The sequence below is a fragment of the Vanacampus margaritifer genome, chromosome 7 (assembly GCF_051991255.1).
Source record: "Vanacampus margaritifer isolate UIUO_Vmar chromosome 7, RoL_Vmar_1.0, whole genome shotgun sequence".
NCBI classification, from domain to species: Eukaryota; Metazoa; Chordata; class Actinopteri; order Syngnathiformes; family Syngnathidae; genus Vanacampus; species Vanacampus margaritifer.
The window spans coordinates 19,267,799-19,280,022 of NC_135438.1; the positions used below are offsets into that span (position 1 = coordinate 19,267,799).

A 12,224-nucleotide genomic window follows, 5' to 3' on the forward strand; every position below is an offset into this window, starting at 1 on the left:
TCCTTGTGATCTACATAGACAGTTCTTTTGACTTGATTCTTGGTTTGTGCTCTGACATGCACTTATGCTTAGGTCAGAATTGCGTCATGAGTCAAATTGGGTCTAATGCTGCATGGACAAGAGGCAGGTGGGAAGTTGGACTTTTCAGCTTTCAAACCAGAAAGTGTGCACGGAAAGGCCCCTTTGAACTCGGAGATCCGAGTTGTGAAGCTGGGCAAAAAAAGGGACCCACCATCACCAACAGGCTTCAATCTAATGCCACTTGATAATAGAGAAACATACTGCGAACATAACATTATGTGGACTGACTGTGTTAACCAGAACAACAACCATCATTGTAATGATGACATAATCAGCCATTTTGTAAACTTTTGCCTCAAACACATTGAGGTCAGAAGTGTGACAGTCCGAGTGAGATCAATCCAACTTCCCACCATCCTCAAATGCAGCATAAACTCTGTGAAAGGAAGCTATCATGAAAAGCAATGGACTTTGGATCGTTGTAGCTTGATTTGCAAATTGTGAGGATTATTTTGATTTGAAAATGTGATTAAATGTCATTTGACTACTATAACAATATGCCTGTTTTTTTATGCTAGTCACAGGCAAAAGCAATACGCTGTTTTCGCGGTAAAGTAAGGTAAGGTGTAGAAGTGTCATTAATGCCTGGATGATCGGAAATGGCCGTAAAAGGAGATGGGTGCCTCTCCAAATCATGTAGCCTACAAGTAGTATCAACTGAATTTACCACAGGTGGACTCCAATTAAACTGGCTCTCAATTATGATCAGTGGAAACATGATATACTTGAGATCAATTATGAGCTTTGCGGCAAAGTGATACAGTTGTATATATGCTCTGTCTCTTTAAGAAGTTGGTGCACTGTCTCTTTAAGACGTTCATCAGGCACCAGGTGACGTTGAGTCCAAGCGTGAGTCGCGAACCACGGCTGGTTTAGTGGTGAACTTCACCCGTGGTTGTTTATGTGCTAGATATTTATTTACAAGTGCAGACTTTAGATCTTGTCAAGCCCCGCATTACGCAACTGTGTGTGAATGTGTGCGTGTATGCGCGCGCAGGTGTCAGAAGACATATGAAAGAGTGGCACTGGCTTTTAAAACAAGCCATGACTGACAGTTGCAGCATTTGACACCTCGAATACGCCAAGATAAACTCGAGTCCAGCAAGACGGACAGTCAGTCATGGCAACTTCGACCGAAGTCGGCAAAAAAGCACCGAGTGGGGGCAAGCGCTTCATCGGTGGCGTGGTCGAAGGTGAGCATTCAACCCGGGTTCGGCCGTCCCCGCCGACAAAAAGCGGTTATTGTCGGCGGGGGCTACAACCAGCCGCCGCCCCCTCCCCATAATGCATGTCAACAAACAAGTGCATAATTGGCGTATTTACAAATACATGATGACTGACATGATAATTTTTGTGAGGTCTTATTTAAATCCGACTTTTGCTTGTTGCAGGATTTTATGGCCGACCCTGGACGATGGACCAAAGAACAGAGCTGTTCAAAAGGTAGAATGGGATCCAAATTCCAAACGTCTCCAAACTTTGAACATTATTTTCACTACAATGCATAACTGTCTTTTTCCTCCACAAAAAAAATGTTCCCATGGTGACTTGGTCAGCATAGATTTATTAGCTTTAGATTTTGGCTGTATTTAGTGGACTGACAAACATAAATATTTCATCAGTCATTATGTGTAAGCAACCATAGTGCATTTTTTTTTTTGCAACTTCATTGCAATGATGTGAATAGGTTGCATCTTCTACTTTCTCAGGGAACAGAAGTGGGGTTTGAACACTTACTTGTATGCCCCTAAGGATGACTACAAACACCGCATGTACTGGCGAGACCTTTACTCCGTCGAGGAGGCAGGTGGGTCTGTGTCACCCTTACTAAGTGCATTATTTGTTTGTTGTATGCATCATTAATAGCCTAAAATATGATCTTAGATCTAAGTAGGATAGTATCATTATTATTTTAAATACATTTGAACAAAATCTTGACCAGCAAATATTTACTAATTTAGTGGACATACATGACTACTTATTGTATCTTCAAGATCTCACTATAATTATTGGGCGTTTTTCAAATTCTAGATAGATAAAGTATCATGACCTCTGTAATCGTTATCTCTGGAGACATATTGGAAAGGTGTTCATTTAAACTTTGACCCAATGAGTGTATCAAGCCACATCTCTATTACTTGTGCTGATAAAGACAAGACAATAACATTTAAAAGTGTCACGAGTACATGGTAGATAAATGAATTTAATACCAAGAGTGGTCCAGTAAGATTGTCAATATCAGCATGAGCAGTGATTGCAAGGCCATAATAAGACTAATGCGGCATCTACGGTACTTGAAATGCTTCCTGTGAGAATTAAAAGCATTCAAGTTGTGTGCAAAGTGAAACTTTTTGTCCCCACCTGCTGTGTGCTTAGGGAGCCTCTTGTTGCCTTCTGGTGGATACATTTGGGACTTAATGGGATTCCGAGTAATTTGCAGTATTGAGCTGCTGAGGCCGATGTTGCATATTAAGGTGACTTAACGATCCCAGATAGGAACAAACACTGGGTGATTGTATTGTAGAGCAATTCTAGAAGCACAAATTGGCTAAATTAAATGGAGGGTAACGCAACAAATTGATGAAGAACTAGTTTTGAAATTAGAGGCCAGTAAAAACATTTTGTTCAAATAGGCCTATTATTTCATTTACTTTTAAGAGCAATATTTAAAAGCTTTTAAAAGTGAATACAATTTGCAATTTCGCTATTGGAGCTAGAAATATGAAGTCGATTCACATATAATCACTATATAATATTAACTCATTCACTGCCATTGACGGCTATAGACGTCATTAATTCATTTGAACCATTTCTATTGGTTTAACATTTTTTTCCACTTTTGTTAACAAGAGTATGAAAACCGAGATTTTTTTGTACATTTAGAACAGATTACAATTAAAATTTTTAATCGCCTGACACCACTCATTTTTAATAATATTTTATTTAAAAAAATAATATATATATATATATATATATATATTTTTTTTTTTTTAATATATATATTTAAATTTTTAATAATCTTTTTTTTTTTAAAGAAAAGATTATTAAAAATTAGGGGCGTCAGGCGATTACAATTTTTAATCGCATGACTTCACTAGTTAACTCACGATTAATCACAAATTTGATATCTGTTCTAATACAATAAAAAAATTCTAGGTTTTCATACTCTTGTTAACAAAAGTGGAAAAAAATGTTAGACTAATAGAAATAGTTACAATGAATTTGTGACGTCTATAGCCGTCAATGGCAGTGAATGAGTTAATATGCTTTCACAAGCCACATAAAATGATTGACACCTGTGTTCTAGAATGGAGATGGATCAATGATCAGTTTATATGTGTTATTGGGTGTAAAACATATTCCTTGGTTACCTGCCTTTTGGTCGATGGTACAAAGAGAGCACGGATGAGCCTGTATATACTGTATTACCCCTAAAAATGGGCTCAACACGCTTATGAATTTCAGTAAGGTGTATTTTGTTGCTATAGAGTTGTAAGAGTTACCGTATATAGATTTCTTTATTATTTATCTTTTTTTTAATATTTGTTCTTGAAATAATGGCGCCATTGATGGATTGGTCAGTGCTAAATGTCAACAATTTAAGCTCAAAAGAGATTGTACTTATAATATAATAAACTATGTCCCTAATTTTTCATCCTCTTTTATAGACCACAGTGGTCAGTTTTGACTAAAACTCTGAGGGTTATCAATTGATCTAATATATTAATTACGATGTTTACAGTGGTGTGCGTCCTACTGAAAGCTTCCGTTTTGTTACTTTATCTAGCTACATGAGAGATTGAAATTAAAAGTCACATTGCCATGGTATGTCCCCTTTAAACACCCGGATACTGTATTTGTACATTTCTCAAAAATGTTCATCTTTGTCTCTTGTGCAGAGCAACTCGTGGCGCTGATATCAGCAGCGCAACAGCACAACATTGACTTTGTCTATGCAATCTCTCCTGGCCTGGACATCACTTTTTCCAACTGCAAAGAGGTGGCTGCTCTAAAGAGAAAACTGGATCAGGTAGGACTTTGGGTGCATTATTGAAAGGTGGAGCCATGTTTATTGCTTTTTATTTGGCAGATTTTATGAGCAGGGCGTAGCGTTTGGGGCACGGCCATCTTTCCAGCAATGAAGTCGAGTTTAGCTGTGTTTGGAATTATTCACTTATTCCTAGTCCCAATCAGCGATAACCTGTACTCACTACACATTCAAATAGTAATACAAAATGGCGCGCACTGTATTATTTCTGGAGGCAGCCATAGCAACATTTTTGCCAGTTTAAAAAAAAAAAGTGTGCCAAATGTTGTCCCATCCCCTCTCCAGGTGAGAGACTTTGGCTGCAACTCCTTCTCATTATTGTTTGACGACATCGAGACGGAGATGTGTCCTGCCGACAAGCAGGCCTTCAGCTCCTTCGCCCACGCGCAGGTGGCCATCACCAATGAGGTGTTCCAGCATTTGGGAGAACCGAACACCTTCCTCTTCTGTCCCACAGGTTGCACTAGAGAACTTGTTGAAACCAGCTGGTCAAATTCTGATGATATGTAGTTTTTGGTAACTAGCCAAGTGTGGTTTACAGTGAATCCCTGCTATTCACGAGAATTCGGGACCGAGCAGATTTTTTAATATTAATAATTCAAACCCTAGATATAACACAATAGCTCATCTTACCCAAAAAAATGATTTTGGAAAAAATAATGCCCTGGAAATGTGAGAACATTGGCATGTATGTTTTCAATTAGCAATCTTCTTACATTTTGGACTGCATGATATTTTTAGTTAATTGGTAGTTATCACACTTTGCTCTTCGCTGCTTAGTGAATGCCTGAGCCAACAGAAGCCCAGTAAGAAGGAGCCAGATGGACATGTCATGGAAAGACAAACCCCGGCATGGCATGTACCATGTGGAGGGTAAAGGCAACAGCGGTGCCAGTAGTGCTCGGGGTACTGGGGGCGGTAACCCCAAAGATGGGTGGATGGTTCCAGCAGATACCAGGAACAATATCTGACAGAAGAGCGCAATACTGGGAACAGCTGAGATCCTGAATTGGCGAGCGGGGGTTCACTGTACACATTTTAATACAGTCAATAGGCATTGTATTGCACACTAACTAATGTTCTTCCCCCAAACTCCAGATTATTGTGCTGCATTCTGCACTCCAAACGTGTCGCAGTCATCTTATCTTCACACGGTAGGAGACGAGCTGCTACCGGGGATAGACGTGTTATGGACAGGTAATCTCAGACAGAATCACATACAGTGCTATGAAAATGTATTCGCACCCTGATTTCCCCCCCGCCTCCATAGTTTAAGTTCATCAAATAAATGCATCGATCGTACGAAGACAACCAAAGTAAACATAAAATGCAGTTTTTAAATGGCTATTTGATTTATCAAGCGAAAAAAAAATTGGAGTTACCGGACTGTGTGGAAAAAGTTGTTGCCTTTTTTATTTAATTTTATTGATGATGGGAAACTTAAGTGTGACAACCATGCAAAACAATTTCAAATCAGGAAGGGGCCAAACACTTTTTTCACACCACTGTATGGGTTTTTAGGAGTATATCAGAAGAACAGAATATTTAGTTTGTTTACTTTGTTTACAGCCACTAAAACAAAAACAAAAATAGTACTGGGCTGTGGATCATTTCATGACTAAACCCTAAAAATATATTTTACTTTTTAAGCTGAAGTAACGCTTCTGTCTGTATCTCTCATCCGGCTTTTTTTCTTCTTCATATACCCAAAAGAGTGCACAATCTTACACAAATAAAATGTGATTTTAGGTCCTAAGGTGGTATCCCATAAAATCTCAGTGGAATCCATAGAAGAGGTGTCCTCCATCCTCAAGAGGGCGCCAGTCATTTGGGACAATATACACGCCAACGACTATGACCCACAAAGAATTTTCATGGGACCCTATAAGGTAAATTCTGATTGATATCATTGAACAAATGATACACAATAACAAAAAAAAGGTACTTTTTAAATATAATTGCAACTTGAGTTACAAGTTTAATTTGTAACTCAATTTACGCGCATCTGAAATTGTGAGGGAGATGTGGGATGCTGAGTGGATGTTATCGACGGAAGGTACATGTGAAGGTACCGCCGTTTTTTAACAAAAAGCTCCCAGTCGCAAATATTTTCTACCCCTTTTCTCAATACAGTGGTTCCCTGGTTTTGCGACGGTGTTCACCGTTCACTACAAAATGTTCGTAACTTACTCGGTTCATGTAAAGCACGGTACGGTCTATACCTTTTTGGGCTACTTTGGTCCAATTTTGGTACGTGTTTTGTGCATTAAAGAGGAAGGGTCAAAAAATGTTTTTTACGATACATGTAGTATCTTCTACGGTATGCGCCCCCACTAGTTTAACTCATTCGCTCAAAGACATTTTTTACTGAAGCAACTCCCTTTGCTCCGGCGGTTTTACTGGATTTTGACTGATTTTGCAAGGCCCACAGAATATTGTGTTCGATTGCTATAAAAACATGGAACCTACCAAAAGAAAGATTAGAGTCTCTTCTTTCATCAGGAAAAAAGTAGATTTGTATCTGTTTCCGTTTTGCAGCAATTAGCATTAGAATATAGCTACGGTTCATCATTATTCACAAACCTGTCGAAAACACTGGGTAAAAGAGCTTGTTCCAACATGGCCCTGGTTGATCTCTTATACTCTGCTGCCACCTGCTGGCCGTTTTTTTGTAATGACTAGCATTGCTTTAAGCGACCTCTTCAGGTCAGAGGCTGCATCAAAGCCTTCTGTATAGCGTAAAAAGCATAAATGTTTAAATACATTTTTGGGACAATATTTAAAATAGAATGTTTTTATACGTTTTTGGGAGCAAATGAGTTAAACACTGTATTCTGATTAATATTGCGTTTATGGAAAATGAATTAAACAGCAAAATCAATCCGTTTTTATCCATCTTGGGGGCCGGCCATTTTGCCACTAGTCGACTAAAAATGACATCGCAGTGCCTAAGGTCTCGGGTAATGACCATCAAGGTTCACCCGTATTCTGGCTTTGGTCATGTGACGTTTGCAAGCTGACCAAACTCTAAGAAAGCTTCTAAAGGAAATTGAATTCACATACGGAAAAGATCAACAAAAGCCACCAGTAACGCTTAAACGGGTGGCGATGCTGGAACCTTTGTTTCCTCTGAGACTGGCGAGTTCACAATTTTCACCAGGCTTGTATTTACATTTGGGAACCACTGAATGAGAACAAAGAAGAGGAGGAGGAGGAGGAGGAGGAGGGTTAATCCACACGCACAAATCCACAATTTATAAAAAACATTGACAATGTTCATCTTCTCCGTTTAGGACCGTCCAACTGAACTGATCCCCAGACTGAGAGGTGTGCTCACTAATCCAAACTGTGAATATTATCCCAACTTTGTGGCAATCCATACCTTGGCTACGTGGTGCAAAGCTTCTGCTGATGGAGCAACCAAGGATGTGGAAATGGGTGAGCTCTCCTGTTTTGCTGTGATGGAGTTGTATATAAGATTTGCTGTGTTGGTATTCTTGCGCTTGTGTGTCCAACATGAGGCGATGAAGAGCAGGACCCCTGTTATAGCCCCCACAAAGCCCTGATGCTGGCCCTCACTGATTGGCTGGAGGAATTTCTGTCCACAGATCAGCCTACAGGTAGACTATCTCCACGAAAACTTTGAATCTGTCCGGTAACAGATATGGAATTTTCCATTCCACTGTCTTTCAGCTTGCGTTAAGAAGGACTCGTCTGACGAGGAGCCCATGCAGACAGACCTTGGAGAACACTCGTATGTGCCCGGACCGGGAGAGAACCCGCTTTACACAGCCGAGCCCCTGACCCTAGACGACCTGAAGCTGCTGTCCGACCTCTTCTACCTGCCTTATGAATATGGCCGCACGGCAAAGACCATGCTGCATGAGCTCAACTGGCTCAAAAGCCACAGTCACGCAGTCGCCGTCAAGTCGGATCAGGTCAGATTTCCATGCACACTTAACTCATTCGCTCCCAAAAAAACATTCTATTTCAAATATTGCCATGGTACCAAAAACGTATTTAGACGTTTTATGTTTTTTTTATGCTAGAGCATACAGTAGGCTTTGATGCAGCCTCTGACCTGAAGAGGTGGCGTAAAGCAATGCTAGTCATAAAAAAAAGGCCAGCAGGTGGCAGCAAAGTATAAGAGATCAACCAGGGCCATGTTGCAACAAGCTCTTTTCCCCGGTGTTAACAGATTTGTGAATAATGAGGAAAATTAGCTATATTCTAATGTTAATTGCTGCAAAATGAAAACAGATACAAATATACTTTTTTTCCCCTGATTAACTCATTCACTGTCATTGACGGCTATAGACATCAAAAATTAACTATTTTTATTAGCTTAACATTTTCCCCCACTTTTGTTAACGAGCATGAAAATGTATTGTGCACTTAGAACAGATATAAAATGTGTGATTACTTGCGAGTTAACTAGTGAAGTCATGCGATTAATTATGATAACAAATTTTAATCGCCTGACGCTCCAAATTTGTAATAATGTTTTTTTTTTTAATTCATTCATTGCCATTGACGGCTATAAACGTCAAAAATTCATTTAAACTATTTATATTAGTTTAAATTTTTTTCCCACTTTTGTTGAAGAGTATGAAAACCTAGATTTGTTTTTATTGTACATTTAGAACAGATTAAAAACAGATAAATTTGTGATTAATCGTGAGTTAACTAGTGAAGTCATGTTACAATTAAAAATTAATCGTAATCGCCTATCGCCCCTAATTTTTAATATATATATATATATATATATATATATATATATATATATATATATATATATATATATATATATATATTTTTTTTTAATGAATTTATGGCAGTGAATGAGTTAAAGAAGAGACTCTAATCTTTATTTTGGTAGGTTCCATGTGTTTATAGCTGTAGGAGCCTAATGTTTGATTTGTATTTGCCTCCAACCACTGGGGGGGCAGTGTGTTTTTGTTTGTTTGCCTGAGCAAGCAGGTGGCCAGAGACCACTTAATTAGGGTTCCACTGGGAGACAGGTGTGACTGATTGGGGAAGAAAACAATTTAGAATTAAGAATTAAATGTCAGCCATCTTTCCAACCAAGACAGAATTCCGTGGGTTTATTTTCTTCGCCTTTTTATACAAGAACGTCAAAATTAAACCGCAATCAGTAACCTCAAGTGTAGCGGACAAGTGGTGGTGGACAATCCCCTACAATAGCAATAGAGCACAATATTCTGTAGGCCTTGCAAAATCCTTTAGTGAAAAAGTTAAGATGTAATTGACACGGACCAACAATATCCTCATAAAATGTATTCATAGCGTTGCTATCAAATGTCAAAACTGGTTCAATTTGACCCGAATATTGAAATGCGTCACCCATTTCTGTGTTTAAGACGGCTGAGTGGTGTTCGAGAGCACAGCAGTTCGACGACATGTGCGAAGCGGTGGTGCGGATGTTCAACCGCTTGTCCAACGCGCCCAACCGCAGCATTCTGTACGATCTCTACAACTACATCTGTGACATCAAGAGCGGCGTTAATCTGGCTCAAGCCTACGTCAAATCGCTAGGTGAGAAAAGCAGAATTCTATCACGTCATTTAACTATAAGCATGAAACAGTTACAGAGTGCACATTGCAAGGACAAAATTAGTATATTTTTAACACTCCGGGCTTAACATGAACATTTGCTCACCACAGGAGGGCTTGGCAAACCATCGGCCCAGCTAATGAGCGCTGATCCTGAACCGTGGGGATTCAGAGGAGGCCTCTCAGGAGAGTTTCAGGTGAACTAACTGGCTTGTTGACATCTGAGAGGAATGTATGTCAAGGACCATCTCTTTGGCTCTGTGAGGACTATTTTGAAAGCATATTAGTTAAAAAATATATATATATTAAAAAAGAATAATGATAAAAAATATACTTTATATCCATCCATCCATTTTCTTAACCGCTTGTCCTCACAAGGGTCGCAGGGGGTGTTGGAGCCTATCCCAGCTGACTTTGGGCAGTAGGCGGGGTACACCCTGAACTGGTTGCCAGCCAATCGCAGGGCACACAGAGACGAACAACCAGCCTGTATAAAAATAATAATAATAAACTGTATAACAATAAAATTATTAATTTGAAAGCATATTGGTAAAAAAAGTAATAAAAAAGAATAAGAATAATAAATATATTGTATAATAATAATAAGCGCCATGTCCTTCCGAAACAATCCACTGCTGCCAACCCTATTGTTAATGTTTTTACGTAAAACATCGTTTATGTCCTTGCAGAGAATGCTGCCGGGCCATGGAAATAGAGACCTGTACAAACATCCGCCCAAGACATCGGTGTATTGCATACGGCCCTATTGTGCTGAGGATAAGGTGAGGTTATTAAATACTATCAAGATTCTTTTTTTGACAACTATGCATTGCTTTTGTTATGGAAAATAATCATTTAACACTTATTGGCATAACATGTTTCACTTCTTGTATATTAAGTAATAACATAGTGACCTGCTTGGAACAGACTGCTTGCTTTCCTGTCTAGCTGACCCTCCCTTTCTCCTCTCAAAACCTAACAAGGCTGCATAAAGCATCTTCTAGTGATAATTTACTATGCACACTCTCACAGATCACTTCTTGTAGACTGTTCTGTAAAGACTTGTTTATATTTGAAGCTTCAAATATAAAGAAACCCATAAGGCAAAAAATGGCTTTGCAGGCTGTTCTATTCATCTCGCCTAACTACGGAAAATTTCACAATTGCTTTGTTGACTTTTCTAGATGGACGTGCAGAGAATTTTTATCAAGATGCAACAAGAAAGGCAGATTGAAGAGGCCTCCATGACAGAGCCACCTCTTATTAGTGATATGTAAGTTGCTTTGAGATTATTATTGTAATGTGTGCGGGTACATTTGCAAGTGTTGATGTGGATAAATGAGAAATTAAAACACTTTTTAAACGCTTTCTGCATGTTAGGGTGAGAAGTAATAATAAGGACAATGCATTTGCCTGAAAAAAAAGTTTTAGAGGGCTGGAACGGATCAATGGCATTTCCATTCATTTTAATGGGAAAAGGTGATTTGTGATATGAATTTGAATGCATCTTTTGCAGCCTGTCAACAGGTGAAATCCCGCCAAGCCCTCAGTGTGCGCTTGTCCTGGAGGATGACATTGGCCCGTGCGGCTACATGCTGGCGCTCACAGATGCCAAAGCAGCTGCAGCCTCCATCCAGGTGACACTTTGGAGTCAATAAATCCAATGAAAGATGAATTTGATTTCTAAATGCTGCTGCTTTATCTCTTACCTCTAGAAGGACACAAGTGGTCGTGTACTTGAGGACTTCCCCTCATTAATCACTGGACAAGTGCTGCTGAGGGTCACCGACCCCTCTCCGGTCAAGGGTATGATTGGACAGCTGTTGTCTAGCATCAGGAGTTGTGGTAAGTTGACACACACTTCATGAGTAGATCATCTTTTAATCTACACATTTGTGCCATTGATGGATTTTAAGAATACACTATTGAATCAAATTCTCAAGCGGTTCTCCGTACGTAAGGCAGTCTTCATTCACAGACAGATGAAAACACTTGGGTTGCTTTTTCAGGTTCCAGAGGAGTATTCTGCATGTTGAGACACAGTGATCGGCGGATGCTCGACTTCTACACCAAAAGTAGTTCCTTCCAACCCATTAAAATGGGTGGTCTGCCGCCAGATGTCATCGCCATGGGAACAAGCCTCTAGTCTCAAATTGCTTAAAAAATGGTCTTAGTGTTCAAATGTAATGTTTAGTAGCGGGTTATCACCTGCTATGAAAATTTAAGCAGTACTTTTTTTCTTTTCTTTTTTAGCACAATAAAACTAATAATTTGTTGGATTGCATTAATATTTGGTGGACTAAGTGTATTTTATTACCCTTTCAGCTTGTTTGTGGCCCCTTTTGGCTACTCCGGTTTATGATCAAGATTTTGTTTTGCTTCTTGTTCTGCATTTTAAAAAAAAATGCATTTGTTTACTATTAGTACAAAATATATTTTCATTTTTGAACCCTTTAGATTTTTGTCTTACAGTACTAAATTAATCTACAGTCAACAAAAAGTTTCGTCCGTTTGTGTTTGT

General features: G+C 39.1%; 1 protein-coding gene across 3 annotated transcripts; it reads left to right on the top strand.

Annotated features, from left to right (window-relative positions):
* The first annotated feature begins 898 nt into the window (after positions 1-898).
* On the top strand, positions 899-11,991 carry ogal (O-GlcNAcase like). 3 transcript variants are annotated; one of them, XM_077571774.1, is made up of 17 exons: positions 899-1,274; positions 1,473-1,524; positions 1,791-1,888; positions 3,981-4,111; positions 4,415-4,586; positions 5,228-5,326; positions 5,879-6,018; positions 7,423-7,567; positions 7,651-7,749; positions 7,823-8,067; positions 9,511-9,685; positions 9,815-9,900; positions 10,393-10,485; positions 10,888-10,976; positions 11,220-11,340; positions 11,419-11,548; positions 11,713-11,991. In XM_077571774.1, the coding sequence occupies exons 1-17, from the start codon at positions 1,202-1,204 to the stop codon at positions 11,847-11,849; spliced, it is 2,085 nt and encodes a 694-aa protein (XP_077427900.1). In that variant the 5' UTR covers positions 899-1,201; the 3' UTR covers positions 11,850-11,991. The 3 variants fall into 3 exon arrangements, with proteins under 3 accessions (XP_077427900.1, XP_077427901.1, XP_077427902.1); XM_077571775.1 differs by having other exon boundaries at positions 11,422-11,548; XM_077571776.1 differs by having other exon boundaries at positions 7,660-7,749.
* Positions 11,992-12,224: the final 233 nt, after the last annotated feature.

What these genes read in the sequence shown, in the direction of transcription:
- ogal (XM_077571774.1), top strand. Translation starts at nt 1,202, where the DNA reads ATGGCAACTTCGACCGAAGTCGGCAAAAAAGCACCGAGTGGGGGCAAG. An exon ending in TAAAGAGAAAACTGGATCAG is followed by an intron (nt 4,112 to 4,414) that starts GTAGGACTTTGG and finishes TCCCCTCTCCAG; the next exon opens with GTGAGAGACTTTGGCTGCAA. An exon ending in GATAGACGTGTTATGGACAG is followed by an intron (nt 5,327 to 5,878) that starts GTAATCTCAGAC and finishes ATGTGATTTTAG; the next exon opens with GTCCTAAGGTGGTATCCCAT.